General features: G+C 38.1%; 1 protein-coding gene across 6 annotated transcripts in view; it reads right to left on the reverse strand.

Moving 5' to 3' along the window:
• USP6NL (USP6 N-terminal like) overlaps positions 1–24455 on the reverse strand; it is a gene marked incomplete at its 5' end in the record, with an annotated part of 143945 nt that overhangs the window by 114384 nt on the left and 5106 nt on the right. For all 6 annotated transcript variants that reach the window (XM_082852428.1, XM_082852425.1, XM_082852430.1 and 3 more), the window contains one exon: positions 12474–12560. In XM_082852428.1, coding sequence (XP_082708554.1) covers positions 12474–12477 — 4 coding nt within the window. The remainder of the gene's footprint in view (positions 1–12473; positions 12561–24455) is intronic.

Here is a 24455-nt window from a genome sequence, read left to right on the forward strand (position 1 = left end):
AGGAAAAGAGACTTTCTAGTCATAATAAGGAAATTTAAATATGACTTTATTTTCAAAATCAAGAATTCAAAGAAAACACAGTATCCAGGCAATCTGACCTACTCCAGATTTTAACAAAGCTATGAAATAACATAATTAGTTTTAAAAAATTCATTACCATTAAAAAACACATATTAAAAATATGTGGTCATGAGAACCTAGGGGCAAGACGGGAATAAAGACACAGACCTATTAGAGAATGGACTTGAGGATATGGGGAGGGGGAAGGGTAAGCTGTGACAAAGCGAGAGAGAGGCATGGGCATATATACACTACCAAACGTAAGGTAGATAGCTAGTGGGAAGCAGCTGCATAGCACAGGGAGATCAGCTGTTGCTTTGTGACTGCCTGGAGGGGTGGGATAGGGAGGGTGGGAGGGAGAGAGACGCAAGAGGGAAGAGATATGGGAACATATGCATATGTATAACTGATGCACTTTGTTATAAAGGAGAAACCAACACACCATTATAAAGTAATTATACTCCAATAAAGATGTTTAAAAAAAAAAAAAGAACACCAGGATACAACTGAAATAAATTTAATGCTCTATTAAAAAAAAACACATATTAAAAATCATTTAAGTATATGTTTATCTCAAAATAAATCATAACTCAATTTGGAATAAATCATAATTCATTATAACATCACATTTAAGATCAAACAGTCCTATGTGGGGAGATATATATACACACACACATAACATACAAACATAAAGACATAGGGATTTCTATAGAGTTCATAAAAGTGCTTGTGTACATAAACACAGCAGTCTCTTCAACATTCAGAAAGGTCTTTCCAGCGTTTCCTCAATATAAAATCTGTAATCACCATAACACATTAACCACAACAGGGAAGGAAGACCATTAAGAGAGTCCTTGACAGAACAATACATTGAGCAAAACTGATCCATGGTACCTATCATTCTCTGCTCTTCCTCCCTTTCTGAAACCTTTTTCCATCTCTGCCTTTTCTGTATACTGCGCATTCTCTCTCCTCCAACCACCACAAAATTACCTATGTTCCAATAAACATATAAAAACTATATTGTTGGGCTTCCCTAGTGGCGCAGTGGTTGAGAGTCCGCCTGCCAATGCAGGGGACACGGGTTCGTGCCCCGGTCCGGGAAGATCCCACATGCCACAGAGCGGCTGGGCCTGTGAGCCATGGCCGCTGAGCCTGCGCGTCTGGAGCCTGTGCTCCGCAACGGGAGAGGCCACAACAGTGAGAGGCCCACGTACTGCAAAAAAAAAAAACAAAAAAACAAAAAACTATATTGTTTCATAATAAATTTTTGGAGGGACAAAAAAGCATCATCCAAGGTTAAAAATCTGTGATTTTTCAATAAGCATTTTGGAAGAAAAGACTATTTTAGAAGGATATGATGCAACAGAAAATGTAAATAGTGAGCACATGAAAAAGATATCCTAACAATGCTATACCTCCTGAACACCCATTAGGATGGCTGCTATCCAAAAATAGAAAATAACAAGTGTTGACAAGGATGTGGAGAAATTGGAACTCTAGTACAATGCAAAATGGTGTGGCCACTGTGAAAAGCAGTATGGCAGTTCCTCAAAAAATTAAACATAGAATTGCCATATGATCCAGCAGTTCCATTTCTGAGTATATACTCAAAAGAACAGAAAGCAGAATCTCAAAGAGATATTTGTACACCTAGGTTCATAGCAGCATTATTCACAATAGCCAAAAGGTGGACGCAAACCAAGTGTCCATCAACAGATGAATACACAAAATGTAATCCATATAGTAGAATATCATTCAGCCTTAAAAGGTAAGGAAATTCTGATATATGCTACAACATGTCTGAACTTTGAGGACATTATGCTAAATGAAATAAGCCAGTCACAAAAAGACAAATACTGTATGCTCCCCCTTACATGAGGTATCCAGAGTAGTCATATTCACAGAGACAGAAAGTAGAATGGTGGTTGCCAAAGGATGTGGGGAGGGGAATATGAAGTTGTTTAATGAATACGGAGTTTCAGTTTTGCAAGGTAAAAAGAGTTCCGGAGATTGGCTGCACAACAATGTGAATATACTTAATGCTACTGAACTGTACACTTAAAAGTGGTTAAGATGGCAAATTTTACATTATGGATATTTACCACAAATTTTTTGGAAAGTTATCCTGTCTAAAAATCAAATATGCAACTGAAAGCAACAGTATAATGTCATTTTGAGCCTACTGAGCTAGTCATGGTGAAACTGGTATCCTTGTACACCAATTACCAGAGTCACTGTAAATTGATGCAGTCTTTTAAGAAAGACAGGAAGAACATTTCAATACTATAAATCTAGCCTAAAGAATTATAGTTGTTTTTTTTAAGAAACAGGGCAAAGTCATCAATGATACTCATTTTACAAACATTTTTTAAAAAATGAACCATCATAAATAAAAAAAAATAGGGACGTAGTTAAATAAGTTACTATGCATCATTACCTTTAAGGAATATAATTATGAATTCTAAGTATAAAACCAATTATGGAAATATGATAACTATCTAAACACAATTCAATGTTAGAAATCCAAATATAAAATTGCATATACACCAAGAACCCAATTACATCAAAATATATACTATCTGGACAATACCAGAGGACCATATGCAAAAAAGCAAACAAGTGGGGTTACCAATGACTTCCCCCCCATTCCCAAATGTATTTATTTTAATGTTACAATTATACTTTAAAACAACAAAAGGGGATTAGAGAAAATGAAGAGAACAGATTAGTTTAGATGAGATTAGATAAAATTAAGTACAAAATGGAGGCAACAGTAGGGTGTTTATCTAAACTGAAGTTACCAACTTAATCCCCTCCGAACACCTACTTCTACCAATGCTAAATTTTCCTTAATTTCTTAATCTTAATCTCAACCTCTTAACTCCAGATCTTCACACATGTTCCTTCTGTTTAGAACCCTCTCCCCCTTCCTCTTCACTTAGCCAGGCCTCATCTAGAATATGATTTCCTAAGGGTAGTCTTCCTGCCCTCCCAGAAGGAGGTTCCCTGGCTCCTGCAGACACCAGCTTCCCTTTTTGCATTAACAGCACTGTGGTATCTGTCCTCCCCACTAGTTCTGTGCTCCATGAGGCCCAGGGCCATGTTAGTCTTGTCCTTGTCTATATCCCCAAAGACCAACATAGCAGCAGTGCACGGGGAGGTGCTCACTAAATATGTTAGTACTAAAAAGAAAACATTATTAATATTTATTCTAAATCATACATTCTCTTCCTTAAAATTTGTTTTAAAATCAGACTCATACACCACAACTCTTAAAACATTTTAAGAAATTAATTTATAGCATCGCCTGTCTCAATGTTGTCTAAAAACAAGTTTTGAATCTCTCATACTTTGCAATATTCTGTCAATTTTCTAGCTTCCAATATACCTTTCAATTATTAAACTTTTAAGAATTATAACTACAGATAGTAAGTATCCTGACATTTCACATTAAATTTAATATAACCCATAAAAACCCAATGAGAATCAAAGTCTTGATACGTTCACCTATTCTATTTTTAGCTAAAGAAAATTTATTAGGACAAAGACAAAGAAGCACCAGGTTATGGGAAGGGCTAACCTTTAGTGAAGCAAATTCAATTTATATATGAAGAGCTGCAGCTGCTTTATTGTTATTAAAAAAAAACTAAATTCAACAGCGCTATACCTTACACCTTCATAGTACTTATTCAAGAGCATCTTGAGATTTTCGTCAATGTAATTCAAAACAGGAATCATACGGAAAGGAATTTCTCTTGATAAAAGCCAAATGTCTCCTTTCAAGGTCATCTCACATTCTAGAAAATATTTCATTACCATTTTTCTCAAGTCTTTGCAATAAAAGCAAAACAGAAACCAGTAGAATAATAAATCCTGTTCTTATATAAGAGATTTGAATCCTATTTCAATTAAAGAAGAAATGGGAAATTTTTCTGTGAAAGAACCAAATCGGAAGGAAATGGAGAGATCACCACGCAGTCCTCCTGTCCCTTCCAGACAGCTTCCTGTAGGAATGCCCCCAGACCAGTCACACAAGCCAGGACGGATCCCGGGAGAGGAGCCTCAGACAGTCCTAACCTCAGGGACACTCGTGAAAGAACTGGTCTGTATTCTTCTAAAATACCACATCATGTGAGATAAAGAACATCTTAGGAGAGGGCTTCCCTGGTGGCGCAGTGGTTGAGAGTTCGCCTGCTGATGCAGGGGACACGGGTTTGTGCCTCGGTCTGGGAGGATCCCACATGCCGCGGAGCGGCTGGGCCCGTGAGCCATGGCCGCTGAGCCTGCGCGTCCGGAGCCTGTGCTCGGCAACGGGAGAGGCCACAACAGTGAGAGGCCCACAAACCGCAAAAGAAAAAAAAAAAAAAAAAAGAACATCTGAGGAACCTTCCAGATTAGAGGAGACTAAAGAGACTTCACACTAAACGCAAGGCGTGAACGATACTCAGCTGGACCCGTCACTGGAAGGACAGAATTGTCATAAAGGACATTATTGGGGAAACTGTCAGCAATGAAATAAGGATTGTAGACCAGATAAACATAATTTATCTTTTTGATAGTTTTACTGCAGTCATGTAAGAGAGTATCCTTATTCTTCAGAACTACACATCAAAATACACGATATATGCAACCTATTCTCAAATGGTTCCAAAAATAAATAACGTGTATTTTTAAAATACACATTCAGATATTTAAAAATAAAATAAAGTATTGATCCCATGGAAAAAATAAAGTTGGACTGGGTGGGAAGGAAGGATAGAATTTCACTATATCAGAGGTAGAATTTCACCTGCTGAGAACAGATAGGCACTAAACAGAAAAAAATAACTTAAGAAGGAAAATTCTGCAGACCTAGAAGTTATTATTGTCCATCAGAATGCAGCTCAGCGCTGAGCTAAGAAAGCATAGCTTTAAGGTTAGACTAAAACCTGATAGCTAAAAATTTTTTACATCACATTTTAGGGGAAAAGAGAATAATGACTCCACTTTTAAAACACAAGTCAACATTTTTAAGTATACCTTTCTTAAGTGGAGAGTTACTTCTACTAAGTAATCATTTGAGATCCAAGTTCCTTTTAACAAAGTCAGTTTGGGTACCTAAAAAGTTGGGGCGGGGTTTTTCTCCGGTCCTGGGCAAAGTTCCCTGTACATATAGGTACATATACCCATAGGTACATATAGGTACAAAGTTCCATGAAAGGTCTAAGGCTGATTTTTTTTTTTTAATCACAATGGCCCTATGGCCTCCATGTGTGGTAATATGGATCAAGACCATGTGCATTCTTCATGGCAACAGAGAAGGATCTTTCCTAACCCAAAAGAGGGTACAAAAAAGAAGCTTTCTCTTTAGTTAGCAGTAAGGAAACCCCCTTTCATATAGCTTCTAGGTTACTTCTACCACCAGAAACAACATTTTTTATAATAAAGCATGCCAATGAAATATTAATATATCTTGGCAATCATATTCTAACAGTCTGAATCAATCATTTGGCATATAACCTTGTATTACTGCAGTTAAAACAATAAATTCAAGCAGGTTGAAAAATCAAATTCAAATTTTGTTGTGCCATAATTGTCACAAGGAAACAAGTTTGTAATATTCTTCCAACACTGGTAATACCTAGTTCCTCCTTTCCTGGTACATACACTTACTTGATCTATATCTACGTATCACAGAAGGAAAGAACAGAAAGTTATTACCTAAGGAAAATACAAAAGACCAACTACTGTAGGTTTACATAAAAACTTAATACATGTTTGCTTTTCAAATTTCTTTTAAGTTATAGTCAAGCAAACATATTTTGCCTTACTTTGCATTTATTAGAATATAACAAGGTTAACCAGTGAGGAGATCACAGTACTTTACTATATATATATATATATATATATATATATATATAGTGTATATATATATAGTGTCGAAAGCTTTTATCAGTGCATCCAATAAATTCCAGTTCTGTTCCATTCTTCTAGAATCTGAAACAGGCAACTGTACTTTTAAAAAGACATTGCAATTCCAAATGCCCCACAATTTAATATAAGATGTATATGAGTGTATGTTAGTATCTGACCATAATCTTTTTACATCCCACTGTTTAAAGTTTAACACCTGAATGCTCCAAATGTGTAAGCAGAAAGAAAACTGTTGCAATTCCAGGGGTACCTAGGTAATGCCAGCAGAAGTCAGCTTCTGCATTTAGGGGGGAAAATAGCACTCCACTACCATCTGCCTATACGATGACCACCATCTTTGAAGCTAAATAAGAGATAACTCATATAAAAAGTTTTCAGTTCCATTTGCCCTCCTAACTTCTGGACCACAATCATGATAGAAACCTATACAACATTTCCTTTTTTTAAAAAAAAATAACTAACTATGGCTCAGTGCTGGAAGTGGGAGTGGGAGACTGGGGTAAGGGAAACTGGGAAGACGTTCTCGCTATATTCTTCATCCTTTCAGCCCAAGGCTTTAAAGAGAGGCTAGAAAGAATTATTACATAATCACTTGTCTCTCTCCAAAAAAGAAAAAAAAAGTAACACCAAAATATCATTTTAGATCAGTTTTAAGGGAGAAAGATCGAGGCTAGGAAATTTTTAACATCAATTTCACATATCTGGGAAATGAGAAGACAACTATACAATGATATCCATCATATACACTGACAGGCTCAAATTCTCTTAATAGAAAATGTCTATTTGACTAAATGCAAAAAGTGATAGTATACAGCTGTCCAGACACTATTTTAAAAAAACAAACTGATGTTAATTATATGTAGATAAACTAGTTGTAGACCATATAACAAATATCACTTACAAGTTGTTTTCCATTATATGTCTTTTGATGAATGAGAAATACTAAAAGTCATACCTATAATATTTTCATATAGAATATACTAGAGAAGTTTTTGTTTTTAGAGAAGTTTTTGTTAAAGAGATAGGAAATTTTTCAAACCAGTACATCAGTTATAATAAAATGAATTCAAGAAAAAATTGTAAAACTCAAACTCTATTTTCGGAAATTAATGTCCTTTTCAAGGGGATTTCTCTCCAGATTTCATTAAATGCAGACACGCCAGTATTTAAAATGCAATTCAACTTAAATTTTCTTTTCTTTAACTTCTGCCCAACTTCTGAGGTACACAGCTATTCCATAAAACAGGATATACATCTAGATAGGCTATTGTTATAGAGAGAAGATGTAGCCAGTACTTAGGGAAAGTCCTATCTTACTTGTTGCATGATTTTTTCTATTTAATAAAAAGACTCAGAAGAATCCTTATCCCACCACTCAGGGATTTAGTAATCTCCTCAATTATTTGTAACATTATCTGCTCTAACAAATGTTAAAGTGTTCTTCACTTCAGCATCATCTCTTAGTCTACCGTTCCAACGAATGATGATATTTACTTCTACTCTTATTAGAAAGCAACAAATACACCACATCCCAAATTATTCGCTGTCATTACTTTTTCCTCAGATAAAAGAGAAATATTTCATATCCTGAAGTAACCTCAAAAAACTCACTCCACTATTTAGGCCAAAGGGCAGGATCAAACTCTCCCACACAACAGATTCACTCCTGGATTGCCCAGTCAACATCCAAAAAGACTCGCCTAGGAAACATTTCATATAATTACTTACAGAGCAAAACTTTTCCAAAGAAAATGAAATAAATACAGAAGTAAAGATTAAAAATTTTAATAGATTAGATAAGCTTTATTTTTTTTAACTTAAAACTTAGGAAAAGAAAAATAATTAGTACCCTAAATTATCACTTTTGGTTTTTGGTGCTTTTCTGGCTTTTTTTTTTTTAACATATTCCATCAAAATAATCATCTAGAAATTGTTAAGCACTGCTCTTCTTTTTTTAATAAATTTGTTTATTTATTTATTTTTGGCTGTGTTGGGTCTTTGTTGCTGCACGCGGTCTTTCTCTAGTTGCGGCGAGAGGGGGCTACTCTTCCTTGTGGTGTGTGGGCTTCTCACGTTGCGGAGCACAGGCTCTAGGCATGTGGGCTTCAGTAGTTGTGGCGCATGGCCTTAGTTGGTCCGCGGCATGTGGGATCTTCCCGGACGAGGGCTGGAACCCGTGTCCCCTGCATTGGCAGGTGGAGTCTTTTTTTTTTAAGAAGATGTTGGGGGTAGGAGTTCAGTAATTTATTTATTTATTTTTGCTGTGTTGGGTCTTCGTTTCTGTGTGAGGGCTTTCTCTAGTTGTGGCAAGCAGGGGCCACTCTTCATCGTGGTGCACAGGCCTCTCACTATTGCGGCCTCTCTTGTTGCGGAGCACAGGCTCCAGAGGCGCAGGCTCAGTAGTTGTGGCTCACGGGCCTAGTTGCTCCGCGGCATGTGGGATCCTCCCAGACCAGGGCTCGAACCTGTGTCCCCTATGCATTAGCAGGCAGATTCTCAACCACTGCGCCACCAGGGAAGTCCCAAGCACTGCTCTTTACACAAACTACTCTTGCTTTTATAATCTTCATCAAAGATCTAAAAAATCCATTTTAAATGACAGCCAGACTTTAAATATAACAACTTTATTGCATCTTTGGCACCATCTGATAAAACAAAATCTTTAACAAATCTGATAAATGCTAAACATTGCTGAATATGCATTATAGAAAATTAAGGTCAATTTAAGTACTGAAAAAGGCTTTTTGCAAATTGTAATAAAGTTAACAATTCACAATGAAATGCACAGCATAGCAGCATCATATAACACATATTCCACAAGACCAATATTCGGCCTCAGAACTTAACAGAATACATAAAAATTGAGACTAAAAGCTGAAAAACATCTTAAAGCACCTAACAAATTCTCTAGGTCTTACAGTTGGAGCATCCCAATTTGTGTGTCAGGATGTGCAGAGAAACAGATCCCTCGGCCCGGCCTGAGGTGTCAGAGCTGGTAGCCTCCAAGCCCCAAACATCTCCATTAGTTTATCTCACATGCTGTACAACTACTACCATGTCCTACATGGTTCATGACATGGGAAGGGTTAGGAAATCCTGCAGAGCTAAACGCATCCAGACATACAAGTATCCAACCTTTCTTGTAATCTCTAGAGAAATACTGAAAAAAATTTTAGTTGTCAATCTCACCCAAATCTAGGTTTGGAAATTCTATCTTTCATGACATGTCTTCCTATTTTTTAACCTGTACCATGCTTCTCCAGTAATTTTTACAAAAACAGGAACTCTGATATACTCAGTTCCCTCCCACCTTTATGAAAACTTACAACCCCATAGAAACTGCAACACGGCACAGACCATGACAACACTCCCTAATCCATGGTTCCAGTTCTCTGCTCGAGAATGATTTCTTTCCATCACTACAGAAAATCAAGTTGGCAAGAAAGAAACTCAAAGTTTATTTCAAAGCGAGCAACGAAAGGGCTGAAAACTAAGAACAAAACTAGGCAAAGCAAATACTGCCTGTAACCCATCTTTTTAATTTACATCTAACAAAAATGTCTCTTTGTCAGAGTAATTTTTCCAGAATAAAATCTTAAGTTGTTCCCCTAACTGAAGTCCCTCAATAGTTCCTAAGCCCTGAGATATGAAGTCCAAACCTTCAGAAATGTACATGCCCCCGGACCCTGATTTCATCTCCTCCCCAGCTCTATATTCCAGAATGTTCAACTACTCAGTAACATCCTTGTATGGTCAAACCTTCATGCCTTTCTCACAGTGCTCCCCTACTTGGAACACTTTATCCTACACACACACTCTTTTCATGGGAGCAGCTTGAATTTCAACTTAAGAATAATAACACATGGAACAGCTACAGTTACCACATAGTAAGGATGTCACTTAGGAACCGTCAAATCCATGCACTATTTACTGAGCATTTACTGAGTGCCAGGAACTTACCACTAGGAATAAGTCTTTGCCCTTAAGGAGTTTACAGAACAGATGAAGATCAGAGTAAACAGGCCGCTGATTTTACTGGAGGACGACAGCTACTAGAGTGAGGCAGGCAGCATGCTCCGGAGGCACAGCCCCACGGGGCTCACCTAGCCAGTGAAGTGGTAATGGACGACGGGGAGGAACTCTAGGAAGCAGGGAACTAAGCAGAAACTGATTTATTTTTAAATCTTAAATGTGAAGTAAGGATTGGGGACTTCACTGTATTCCCAGTGGTTAAATGCCCAATGGCATTGTTCATGCTTTGCAGCTCCCTTTCTTCCCAACAAACACAGAGAAATTACAGATAAAATATGAAGACAAATGACCAAAAGGACATACCTATGCCCCCAAACATGTTAAACGTCTCCACAGATCAGAAATCTAACAGAAACACAAAGTGTGAGCCTTGCTGAAGCCAGGAGGTCTGCTGAGCTCTGGGCCCCAAAGCAGGAAAAGGCAGCAGGCAGCTGATCCTCGGGGATTAACTATGGGTTGATCGTGTGGTGTAACAAGGGCTCCACAAGGGCTACGAGGGTCAGTAGCCAGGCTTTTTGCTCAAAACCAGGGACTGGGCTGGCACTCTTCCTTGATAGGAAACTAGACTGAAAAAGACTTCTGCTAACTGCACTCAGGCTACAGCTTAGGAAGCGGCTGACCTAATGCCAGCTGCCTCAGTGACTGAATCTGTGATATCCCCAACGTCACCATGGGACCGGGGCTCTGGTCCACTAACACAGACCTGATTCTGATCTGGGAACTCCAAAGCCAGGCAGAGACAACGGCAAATCTGCTAGACCAGCAGGGGAAATCACAAAGAGACAGAGAGACACACACACGCGCACACACACACACAGGAAAAAGAAAAAAGAAACTCCCATCAGAACTTGCCTGCAGAATTACAGAACATGATGAAAACACCAACAATATCAACAACTACACATAAACTCACTGCAGACAAGACAAAAATCATCAAATGATCTGAAAAAGACTTTAAAATAAGCATGTAAGAGATCTTCGAAGAGATAAATAACAACCAAAAAAATATTAAATACAAACGAGCAGAAATGAGAAATGAACTAGTAGATATAAAAAAAAAATTTTAATCTTGCAAATGAAGTATAACCATTGTAATTTATAGATAAATTGTTGGTGGTTCCGATACGTATCTTGGCTGCCTAGTAAGCCATCCCTCCCTCTGCTTTCACGCTCACAGGGCTCTGAGTTTTAGGGGGCAGTCGTGTTAGACACCAAGATTCAAAAATCAAAGACACCCTGTATTTGTCCTCAAAGAACTTGCCAGCTGTAACAGTGATCTACCAGACCACTAAGGTTACAACGCAAAACAAAATTTAGTTACATTTCCAAAAAAGTAAGCATTTTTTAAACTAAAATGCTCTTAGTGTTCATGAAGTCATATTACCATCTTTACTAGAGTTGGCATTCTATGATAGGTAAACATTCTCACAAAACTTCATATGAATGGAGCTGACATAACCAAAGGTGCTTCTTTCCGAATCTGTATTTGAACTCATCTGGCAACTATCCTTGTTTATTCAAAGCACACCACCGAAAAAGTAACCCACTGAAAAGTCTCCAAAACCAAAGACCACTACTTGCAATATTACTTTTAGCAGAAAGCACTCAAAGATTTCACAATAACAGCTTCATTTTCACTTATCAACTGCCTGATTATTCAAACTGATGAGAAAAGCGACTCTATTCCTATTAAGGTAAATATAATTAATATAAGTAACATGTGAAAAATTTTAAACTCTCTAATATTATATTCCAATAAGAAAATGCTCACTTCATCCCAAGGTTTCCATAATCAAAAAGCTGTACTCTAAAAGTACATCAGAACTGTCATAGGATTCCAGTCAGGATTAAATCTTAATTCTTTCCTCACTCTCTAAAAGTAAACAACACAAAATAGTAAAATCCAGTTCTGTTCACGAACAGTAGTGGAAAGGAATGACAGAAAATATTACATATACCATCCCCTCACAACTGAGAAGATAAAATCTATATCAAGACAGGTCTATAGGATAGACTTGGTTCCTTGATCCATCAAAGACATTGATAAACAGATTTCTTTCTTTTTTTTGCTTAAATATAATATTAACCTATGTTACCTAATGATTAAATTTCACACAATAAAACCTCTGCTAATTATGGTCAACTGCAATTTTTTCCCTCTTCATATTTCCAAAAAGTCATTTTCCAATGGCTAGTCAACAGAAAAGTTTAGATAGTAGAACTAAACCAGCCAAGAAGCTAATGACACAGATATCCTCACCACACCTAACTTCTTAGAATAAATCAAACATCAATCTCCTCGTTTAAATACAGGCAAGTGCACAGTATTGGGCTGAACCAGATTATCCAATCTCTGATGAAGTGACATAATTCCAATCTGCTCAGTAATAATTTTTTTCTTTAAGTACAACACCGCAGATGCTCCTGAGAGGACTGAAATGATACACAGGAGGAAGGGCACTTACCCATGACTGGAGATGTCTTTGTACGTGGTCCCGATCAGGCACTACACCCAAATCTGCTGTCCAACGTTTCTCAGAGGAATACATGTCCTGGTCAGAAAACAAACAGAAAGAAATCATATTTTCTAAAGGTCCGTGTTTAAAGTTTTCTAAAAGGAAATAAAAATAATTTACTTATAAAAATTTTCTATTTCTAAAAGAACCCCATGACGTCATCTAAATATAAAAAATTACCAATCTTCGGAATATCATGATTCTGCTCCTATTTTCCTTTTTCAGTAAGCCATTACCTCAAAAGCAAATAGTATGTCTAAAGGAGTTACCACACAGAAACTTATTAACATGTACCCTTTGTCTTCAGTCCCTCCCCATCCCACCCCCACATAAATAAGTCATAGGAAGCAAGCACTCCATTTGGGGTAAATTAAGCATATCGCACGAGCTAAATGTATGCTGACTGCACACAGGTGATTTATATACACCATCAAATAAAGGTTACCAAAGTGATTGCTATGGACTTTCCCTTATAATGGGCAGTTTCCTCACTATAAAAGTAATATGGTTTCATTGTTTTAAAAAGTTGGAAACAGCAGCAAAGTAGAAAGAAAAAAAATTCTCTCACAGTACAATGCCACTACATCTACCCAACCATGTGGGGCATATCTCCTCTCCAGGAACTTTCTGTACATATTTTAAAAATACACTTTATAAATACTACATACAAAATTTTGTATTTGGTTCTTTTGAGTATAACGTAAAGCACCACCCTGCATTATTATAAATACAAACTTAACCCTCTGCCAAGATTTCCATTATAAATCTTCTTCTCTTGATAATATATTAAACAAAATGAGGCATAAAGTAATACTAATGCTACATTTAAACATAACCACGGATGCACAAATGCCTCCCCAAACCTAATACATGAAATTCCACAAACAAGGTAACATCAGATTCGATACAAAATTTACATTTGTGCTAAGTCATGTGTAGCTGCCTTCATAAACTGATAAGCTACTTCTCGTAATCACCAGAAGCGGTGATTACTTTCTAGATCAATTAAGAAAATAGCATAATACTAAGGACCTCTGCTTCTGAAACAGATTTCAGTTCAGGAACCATTTTTTGAAGAAATAATGCTTGCCCCACCTATAAAACATCTCTACTCATACTGTGTAATATACAAAAGAAGGATAAATTCACCGAACAGAAATTCTGGACGCCCAGCAGGGTCCACACGCTGTAATTAGTAGTGGCCTATCTCCGACGGGCTACCGCATAATCACCTGGCCCCCACCCCACACGCCCTCCTCTTCGTCTTGCAGTGGCTACTATTAAATGATTTCCATTTCCAGATAACCCAATTATCCCAAAGAAAATGAGAAGCTGTAGGGAAAATTCTAAAGCAACACATAATCCACGTGACGAAAGGTTCTCACAATGAATACACTTTCTTCCTGGTGCTTCGCCGAGTCTATTAGACTTGTTTCCCGGCCAGGAGACTAGGAGGTGGCGCACGCTGCCCAGAGGAGCGAACTGACAGGTGGCCGAGGACGAGAGCCCCATGTCACAGAGACACAGAGGAGACTACCCGCTCACAGGGGCCCCGGGAGCTCACGCACAGCTCGCTCACACCTGTGGGGTCTTCTCTCTGCCCAGGGACTTCTCTCTTTGTTCATGCTTATATCAAGTTTTTTATCTTAATTTAAAATTCCTACATGGCAACATCAAAGCACTTTGTACTAAGTCATGCACCCCTCCTACCCACAGTTATAAACTGCCAGATAAAAACTTATTCAAGGATTGAAGTTCCTCATATATTAGTTTTCTCAGCACTAAAAATAGTAACCTCAAAAAACCAGGATAATAAAACTTATAAACACTGGGTTTATAACCTTACTATCTGAGGTGGCAAATGTACTCGACAAATATGCAACAATGCATGAGCTGGAATTAATGTCATCGAGTAGTTCTTAGAAAACATATTTTTAAATTACTTATAACTGAAGTCCTATGTTCAAGATTCTTTATGCTAATCACAGCTTTGAAATGCAGACCCTCCATCCCCAAGTAGGTGGTCACCAATTCTTTTCAGCAATGAGGCAGTTCAGAAGCACAAATGATAAAACTTTCAGATTCCCTTCCTCCTCCTCAAAATGCTACCAACCTGGACATACGAAGAAGAAAGAAGAAAAATCTTACTTGTTGTTTTTCACACCGTCTAAGAGGGAAAGAGTCTGTCTTAAATCCAGAGTTTCACGTAAAAGGCATTACTGGGATATTTCTGCAAAATCTGGCCTTTCAACGCACTTTGCAGGAACTTGAGCCACTGCTGTTTATTTTCAGCAAAGAATTTATCCTCATGCTAACCTACTATGGGTTCTTTCAAGTGGCTCCTCCAACTTTTGTGATAATACTTGATATGCACAAGTGGTAAGGCTACAGCAGGCCTCCTTAGGCCCGCTGACACCCATCCTGACAGGGAACTCAAGGACCAGTTAAAGGAAAGAAACTCCACCATATCCTTTTCTTTACTGCAGGCACTAAACATGACCTAAAAATAATTCCTGTCACTTTTTTTATTGTTTTGTTTTGTTTTTTGGGGTTTTTTTTTTGCGGTACGCGGGCCTCTCACTGCTGTGGCCTCTCCCATTGCGGAGCACACAGGCCCCGGACGCGCAGGCTCAGCGGCCATGGCCCATGGGCCCAGCCACTCCGCGGCATGTGGGATCCTCCCGGACCAGGGCACGAACCCTCGTTCCCTGCATCGGCAGGCGGACTCTCAACCACTGCGCCACCAGGGAAGCCCACTTTTTTAATATTTATTTTTATTTATTTTATTTTATTTATTTGGTTGTGCTGGGTCTTGATTGCAGCAGGCGTGCTCCTTAGTTGCGACTCACAGGCTCCTTAGTTGCAGCTTGCCAGCTCCTTAGTGGCAGCACGTGGCCTCCTTAGTTGTGGCATGCGAACTCTTAGTTGTGGCACGCATGTGGGATCTAGTTCCCCGACCAGGAATCAAACCCGGGCCCCCTGCATTGGGAGTGCAGAGTCTTATCCACTGTGCCACCAGAGAAGTCCCTCCTGTCACTTTTAGTCAGTTAAAACCTATGGAAGTATTTAAAAGGATTTCTGGTTTTATAACACCAGATCATCTATTCTAAAACTAGCTCAACAGTCCCACTTTTAAATTATTTTAAAACTTAAATTTAATAGAATTATAAACCACAACATACAGTAGCACATTCTGTTGTTTCTAATAATATTCTGTCTGGAGATCAAATTAACATTAATTTATTTCATCGTACAATAACTTCTACAAAGAAAATACACAAAGATTCCCAATCTCTACTAAAAGCTAATGTAATCTCCATTTTTAATCTCATCACAAATTATAATTTTAAAAAATCAAATTTAATCTTGAAGATATTATGCTAAGTGAAATACGCAAGTCATAATAGGACAAGTACTCTATGATTTCACATGTATGAGGGACCTAGAGAAGTCAAATTCACACAGACAGAAAGTAGAATGGTGGTTGCCAGGGGCTGGAGGAACGGAAAATGGGGAGTTAGTGTTTAATGGGTGAAGAGTTTCATTTTGGGAAGATGAAAAAAGTTCTGGAGACGAATGGTGATGGCTGTACATTAATGTGAATGTACTTAATGTACCTGAACTGTACACTTTAAAATAGTTAAAATGGTAAATCTTACGTGTATTTTACTACAATAAGAAATAGAAACGTAAAAAAATAATCAGTTACCTATGGTTTCGAAAGGGTAAGCAAATCCTGAAGTAACAGAAATTACAAAGAATTTAGACTTTTTAATTCATAAATACTAAAAACCAACTGCATGTTTCTAATATTTGGCTATAAGAGAAAAAGAAGTGTCTACGTGAGAAATAGCTAGGACTCATTACTTAAGATTTTTTAAAAAATCCCTACAACTAAATTACTAACACACGCTCCTGCTAAATCCAAGAGGATTTAGCTGTTCCCCCAATACCACCATTCACTATGATCTCTTAAACTCATTTGGTTTATTTCCACCCATTTTCAAAATATTTTTCCTTCTAAATACGTGTATACTTTTTCATTCATGCACTCTTGTATATATAAAACACTTACTGACACCAAGAAGCTGAAGATTATGTGTAAGACTTTAAAAACTTTACCCACAGTTCTATTTTTATCATCTTTAAAAATTTTGTAGCATAAGGACAAAGTAATTATTTAATTAATTCTTTCTCATAATTTTTAATTTCATGGTCAGTTTCTATTTAAAGAATTCCCACCACTCTGCTATGAACTTTCCAATGTTTATCATTCAAGATAAGTACTTCAGGGCTTCCCTGGTGGCGCAGTGGTTGAGAGTCTGCCTACTAATGCAGGGGACACGGGTTCGAGTCCTGGTCTGGGAGGATTCCGCGTGCCGAAGAGCGGCTCGGCTCGTGAGCCACAACTACTGAGCCTGCGCGTCTGGAGCCTCTGCTCCGCAGCGGGAGAGGCTGCAATAGTGAGAGGCCCACACATCGCGATGAAGAGTGGTCCCCGCTTGCCACAACTAGAGAAAGCCCTCGCACAGAAATGAAGACCCAACACAGCAAAAATAAATAAATAAATTAACTCCTACCCCCAACATCTTTAAAAAAAAAAAAAAGATAAGTACTTCACTAACTAATAAAATAAAACTGTAAGAGACTTCCCTTTCTGCAATTCTTGTGTCCAAACGGCTTGAGAACCCTTTTGCTACATGACACCTAAAAATGCTTGATAAAAATATAAGAATTATCCTTTTGAATGCATAGCAAAGCTCACAAGCAACTAAGGGATGTCCTCAGAGACCAAAAAAGTAAACAGGAGCACAAATAGAGAGTGGAAGGTGGGCAATGATGCCAGCAACTGCTCTAGAGGCACTGACAATCCCCCATAACCAAGCTATTCTGTCTAATACTGAGCCACTAGCCACATGTAGCTTTTTAATTTTAAATTAATTTAAAGCATCTAAATTTAAAATTCAGTTCCTTTGTCACACTAGCCACATTTCAAAGGTGACTACTGGCTATCATATTAGCACAGATATATAATATTTCCATTATCATGGAAAATTCTATTGGATAATGCTGAAGAGCTTTCAGTGTTAACAGTCATGCATCGGACAAAGCAAAAGCTTCATACACAATATGGGAAGTCAGACTAAAGATAAGCACTTAAAGCCTGGTCCCTGAAGAACTAAATCTTCAATAAAAAAGAATAAACTATGAAAAAACAATCTACCGCAAACAGAGACTAGAGAAAAATTCTCCCCTGCGTCTAGGCTTATTGGTGTTTTGGGAGGAGAAGGGGAATATTCCCTGGAAGTTTGCAACCAAAACCAACCTTCACACGGGTATCAAGTTCAAATCCATACTACTTGTACATTGTGAAAATCTCAAGCCTAGAAATTAAGTGGCCCTGGGTTGACAGTGTCCTCAATTGCAATTCTTCTCTGGGAGAAAGCACTCTTAACCCAGGTCTCGTAAGAATTTCCACAGATAAAGTTACCATAAAAACAAGTTCAAATTGTAAAACTAAGGATAATAAGCAAGATACAACAGAAATAAGTATATAATTCACGATTTTTTTAAAAAAAGAGGGTGGGGCTTCCCTGGTGGCGCAGTGGTTGAGAGTCTGCCTGCCGATGCAGGGGACACGGGTTCGTGCCCCGGTCCGGGAAGATCCCACATGCCGCAGAGTGGCTGGGCTCGTGAGCCATGGCCGCTGAGCCTGCGCGTCCGGAGCCTGTGCTCTGCAACGGGAGAGGCCACAGCAGTGAGGCCCATGTACCGCCAAAAAAAAAAAAAAAAAGAAGAAAAGCAAGAGAATGCTGGATCCCAGAGTTTCTGGGGACAGGAGGTAAGATAGAGGAGGAGTTGTAGGGAGGTGTGAGCCAAGACGGTAGTGCTAGCATTCTACCACTTAACCTGAGGGAGGGGACAGTACAAATATCATTCTATTAGACCTTACATAACATTACATATAGTCCTTTGTATGAATATATATTTTATTATGAAAAGGCAAAACTTTTCCAACAAAATTCAGAAATGAAATGATTATAAATAAAACTGACAACATATGTTAAGTAATCACATGTATAAAAGAGTTAAATGCATTTATAATCTTTAAGTCATAATTAAGAGACGGAAAGAGTTGTAGTGACTCACATTCTTTTTTTTTAATTAATTAATTTATTTTTTATTTTATTTATTTTTGGCTGCGTTGGGTCTTCATTGCTGCGCATGGCCTTTCTCTAGTTGTGGCGAGTGGGTGCTACTCTTCGTTGCGGTGTGTGGGCTTCTCATTGCAGTGGCTTCTCTTGTTGCGGAGCATGGGCTCTGGGTGCGTGGGCTTCAGTAGTTGTGGCACGTGGGCTTCAGTAGTTGTGGCTCGCAGGCTCTAGAGCACAGGCTCAGTAGTTACAGCACACGGGCTTAGTTGCTCTGCGGCATGTGGGAACTTCCCGGACCAGGGCTCAAACCCGTGTCCCCTGCCTTGGCAGGCGGATTCTTAATCACTGCGCCACCAGGGAAGCCCTGACTCACTTATTCTTTAAGAGAAAGAGACAAATACAAGTGATAGCCAGGTCCACTATAAAATGCAAGAGGGAATTTACATGAAAAAACTGATGATTATACATTAACCAAATGTAGAAGCAGCTAGCCTTCCCAAAGAGCTGTGTCATTTGTGCATCTGCTCTTAGCTATCTGATCACTGAAGATTCTGATCTCACCTTCACAGCTGTATAATACAAGTTCATTTTCTAGTAGAAATTCCTAGATCCTGTTTTGCTGAATTGCCATGCATTGAACTACCATCCCAAGAAAAAGCTTAAGAAAATTGCCTTAATTGAAGCATTATTTGTAACAGAAAAAAAAAAGTATAAACAACTTAAATGTGCAATAATAAGGGACTGACTAAATGAATTGTTAATTTATATGTAATGGAGTCTCATGCATCCATTTAAAAAACATCGCAAAGAAATTTAATGACAGTGAGTGAATGAATGCTCTCCAATGTGCTTTGTGCCACTTTCTCACAATCAGCAAGAAGTATCAGAAATGATGCCTCAACCAACTTAAATTTATTTCCCCAAAGGCTTATAAACCAATACTTAAAGTGATTAATGTTCAATTTTTAAATTTAAAATGAACAGATAATATAAAAATTTACTATTCATTCAATAAATATTTACTGAGCAGCTATTATGAGCCAGACAGCGTTCTAGGCTCTGCATACACAGCCACGAACAAAACAAATACCCCAACCTCGTGGAACTCACACCCTAGCAATTCTAGTACCTTCCCTTCTTAATTCAGATGTACAGTTCATTAGTTCAAATAAATATGTCAGGGCAGATTCCAGGGTACTGTCTTCTCATGCCAGATAAAGAAAACTTTAGTTAATATTTAAAGTCATTATTCATTGACATGGATGGTCTCACCACTGTACTTTCACAATTCTTGAGCTTTCTATAAAGAATGCTCTTTCTGCAGTTTACACCCCCTGAAACACAATGCTGAATTCCCATGGCCTTCAGTATTTTCCCTGCTCAAGAGAAGTAAAGCAAATCTTCTATCACAGCTAGAGTAGGTTTATTTACCCCACTCACTCAATCAACAAAGTACTTCCTGCTAATAAGATCAGAGAAGGAGATGGGCAAAATGAGAAATCCTTCGGTTTCCTAGGCTTGTTTACACGTGTATGTTAATGAAGCATCAGATAAGAACCAGGTCTGATTTCCCCCTCTACAGGTAGAATTTAAGCTAGGTTTCCAGAAGGACTTATCGAATTCTAGTAGCTTTACACTGGTCAACGCGTCAACTTCTAGGTATTCAGGAAAACAAATGTCCTTCCCAAGGCTTCCTTTCCTATCTCAGCTACAGAGACGCAGGGCCTTTCAAAAGCAGCTTATAATTTGCTTACATGTCACATTTGCCTAACGTACTTGATACATCCTACCAGAACTAAGCATAATGCCTGAGGTCTACAGATAAAAGCTAGAATGAAGGGTACAGTATCTCTGATTTTCAGGGGCCTGGCTTCATTTAAAAAGTCAATTAAAAATTACATACAGCTAAGTATAATATAAGCACTGCTGCAGACACTATGAGGACTAAAAAGTAGACAGGATTCCAGGCTCAACTTTAAGGAATTTACATCTAGTTGGATTCTAAACACAAGAATGTATCCATCCATCCATTCAATAAATACTAATTCAGCTCTACAACATGTAAAAACTTCTCAAAGGGCTTGAGATACAGCAATCGAGACAAACCTGATCGCAGCCACCCTGCCGTTAACAGAACATAGTCAGGACAAAAGTCCTAAAGAAGATGGGAGTCAAGGGCTTCAGCTCATGCAAAGGCCCTATACTGAGTTAAAATGAGTAAATGTATGGGCAAAAAAATGTAAATGTACACAGGTAAAAAGAGGAAAATTCATGTAAGATGTCAATAAAATTGGAATTCAGCAAGCTGATGGCAGAATGTAAGAAAATCACTCAACATACAGCAAGTCCAAGATGAAAGTGGTCCAGCTCTGCCATTAACCAGCTCTAGGAATGCAGATCAAGTCACTTCACTTCTCTGAGCCTTGGTTCCTTTATCCACAAAATGAGAAGTTAGCTTTTTCAACCTGGCTACCACTCAAGACTGTCAAGGGATTATGCATGACAAAAAAAAATGCTTTTATAAACTAAATATCTCATATATTTGACACATGCATGAGCATGGATCCATTTTTGGTCTTATTATAAAATAAAGGAATTGAAACATAATTTTTAAGTTCTCTTTCTAGCACTGTAAGGTTTGTGACCTAAAAACTAATTTTAGATCAATGGATAACTAAGAAAGGTTCTAACTTCCTCAGCATTATAAGTAGACTCAATTAATAAATTATTGCAATAAACCAAGTATGAGCTGGAAAAAACTGGTCTAAAATGTTGGTTATGTTTTAAAAAGCGGGGGGGGGATGGCAGATTCAAAGGGCACTTGGAAGAAAGTCAAGATGACTACTAACAGTGAAGTAATCAAAGGTAATCCTAAATTCAAAGGGAGAATCCAGATGATATTCTTTTGGCAATCCTCAGTGATGGCAGATCATCAACTTTGTAGGAAAAAGTTTTTGTAAAAGAAAAATATTGGGCTTCCCTGGTGGCGCAGTGGTTAAGAGTCTGCCTGCCAATGCAGGGGACATGGGTTCAAGCCCTGGTCCGGGAAGATCCCACATGCCGTGGAGCAACTAAGCCTGTGCACCACAACTACTGAACCTGTGCTCTGGAGCCCGCAATCCACAACTGCTGAAGCCAGCGCGCCTAGAGCCTGTGCCCTGCAACAAGAGATGCCACTGCAATGAGTATCCCGCACACCGCAATGAAAAGTAGCCCCCGCGCGCAGCAACGAAGACCCAACGCTGCCAAAAATTAAAACAAATAAATTAATTTTTTTTAAATAGTGAAATGTCTGGAAGGGCATATTTCTTAAAAAAAAAAAAAAAAAAAGAAAAGAAAAGAAAAATATTTCCCAAGCAAGTCTGGTGAAGGAGCTTAGAATTCAAACTGATAATAAAATGTGATATAAATTGATGATGAATAGGGTTTCATGTCTCTAAAAAGCAATTTCTAAAAAGAAATTTCTCTTCAGCAACTAATGTAGTCTACTAATGGTAACTAATTTGAATACATATTCTAAAATGCTGCTTTCAAAATGAGTCTATTACTTCACAACCACATTATCCTACTTAGCCTCTATTTTCCAATAACTAATCATCAGCTGGGAAAGTAAAACACAAACACATGAAAGTTACATAAAAGACAAAATAAGGGACCTGCATTTCCGACAAAACTAAACCACATATTACACACCAACCTTAAAGACAAAAACCTAGACCAAAATATATATATATATAAATGTATATATAAAGTATATTTTTTAATTATTAAAAATATTAGAGGGTAAAAATTGGTACAACAACTTTGAAAAACTAGTAGTAACTCCAAGAGCTAAATATTTATCTACCTATTACTCAACAATTCCATTTCTAGGGATACTTCCAAAAGAAAGGAGTCCATATGTCCAACAAAATATATATATAAGAATGTTCATAGCAGCTTTATTATAACAGCCCAAAACTGGAAATAATGCAAATGCCTATTAAAAGTAGAATGGAGAAATAAATTGTGATACATTCGCATGTTAGGTTACTCCTATGACAGACAGTATTTTCCAATAACAGTCACTGTAATATTTCTCAACTCACATGTTGTTCCAGAACCTTGCATCTCTCATCAACAGGTTTCTGCTCTCTCTAAACCTGGGTCGGTTCCTAACAGGTGATCTAGCATCCATCTGGCTCTCCACATCCCCCCCTCCCTGGGCTGCCTGTGCAGGACGACCGCCCTGGCAACCGGCCACCACCCAGTGACAAACTCAGGCCACCTAAGATGCTCTATCATCAACCACCAGCTGTGGGAGCAAACGTTCAAATAACGTTAGGCCCAGCCTTCGAGCTGCCCTACTTGAAACTAAATGAAGCAGAGACAAGCGTTGCCCAAACTGCAGTTTTGTGACAAACATAAATGTTGTCATTGTTTAAGTCACTGAGTTTTGAAGCAATTTTTTTTGAGGCCACAGTAAACTAGAAAAAGTGCAGAGCAATAAAAAAGAAACACTACTGCCACTTGCAACAACATACCTGAATCTCACTGATAAAATACAATGTTGAATGAAACAAGCCAGACAAGAGAGTACATATTGTATGATACCATTTTGACGAAAAACTAGAAAACTTCTATGGTGAGAGAAAACTGAGTAATTGTTACTTGAGGTAAGGGAGGAAGGTGGCATGGATTGGGAAGGAGTGTGACAGAGCCTACTGCGGTGGCAAAAATATTCTATACGTTAAACTGGGTGTGATTATATACTTAATTACATTTATAAAAATTCTTCAGGGTATACATTTAAGATTAGTGCATATTATTATATGTATATTACACCTTAATTTTTAAAAGGTGGGGAGAGGTGGGGCGATCAAAGAGCTAACAAGATAATGAGGAATTACCAGCCACAGTCTAAGAAGAGGAATCCAAAATGGGGACCATGGTACCCTGGGGCTTCTTTCCTTCCGGAAATGTTTGCCCAATCAAGGGAGGTGCCTGAGAGGCTAAAATGCACTTAGGCAGCCTTGCAACCTAGGAAGACAACATGTCAGAGTACAAGAGCCACCAAGGGAGCCATCCCGTGCTTTGGAATAAGACTTCAAAAAGCTGAATTCCAGAAGAAAGAATAACACAAAAGTAAACTAAACCAGCCTTTGCACAGACGCTAAAAAAAAATCTCAATTTGGATCAAGGTGATCCTAAGTGCCTGGCAAAAGCAACAGAAAAATCCTTATCTAAATCTATAATTACTTCTAGAAATAATTTTTCAAATACAATGAACAGTACACAATCAAAGATGAGCAGGCATACAAGGAGATGAGACTCCTTGAGAAATACCAGACGACAGAAAAAACCTGCAGGACTCTGGGACAGAGTTACATGCTTACTCTGTCCACAGAGATATATGCAAAGCTTGAACATTTTGATAGGGAATTAGTAACTATAAAAGCGGCATAGCAGATTTTAAAAAGAACCAAACTGATATTCTAGAATGAAAAACACAATAACCAAAATTCAGAACCCAGAGAATGAACACATTTAAGACCAAATTAGACAGAGATGAAGACTAATTTAGTAAACCGGAAGATAGGCCAGAAGAAAATGTCCAGAAAAAAAGAAAAAAATAGAAAACCTAGAAGACAGGTGAAATACACAGTGGAGTCAGTGAGACCTAACACTGGAACCGAAGTCCCAGAAAGATTAAGCATGAGAAATGGGGAGAAGCAATATTTTAAGAGATGACAGCTGAAAACTACCCAAGACTGATGAAAGACATCAGGTAACAGCA

This window comes from Leucopleurus acutus (assembly GCF_964270905.1).
Source record: "Leucopleurus acutus genome assembly, chromosome: 1".
Lineage (NCBI taxonomy): Eukaryota > Metazoa > Chordata > Mammalia > Artiodactyla > Delphinidae > Leucopleurus > Leucopleurus acutus.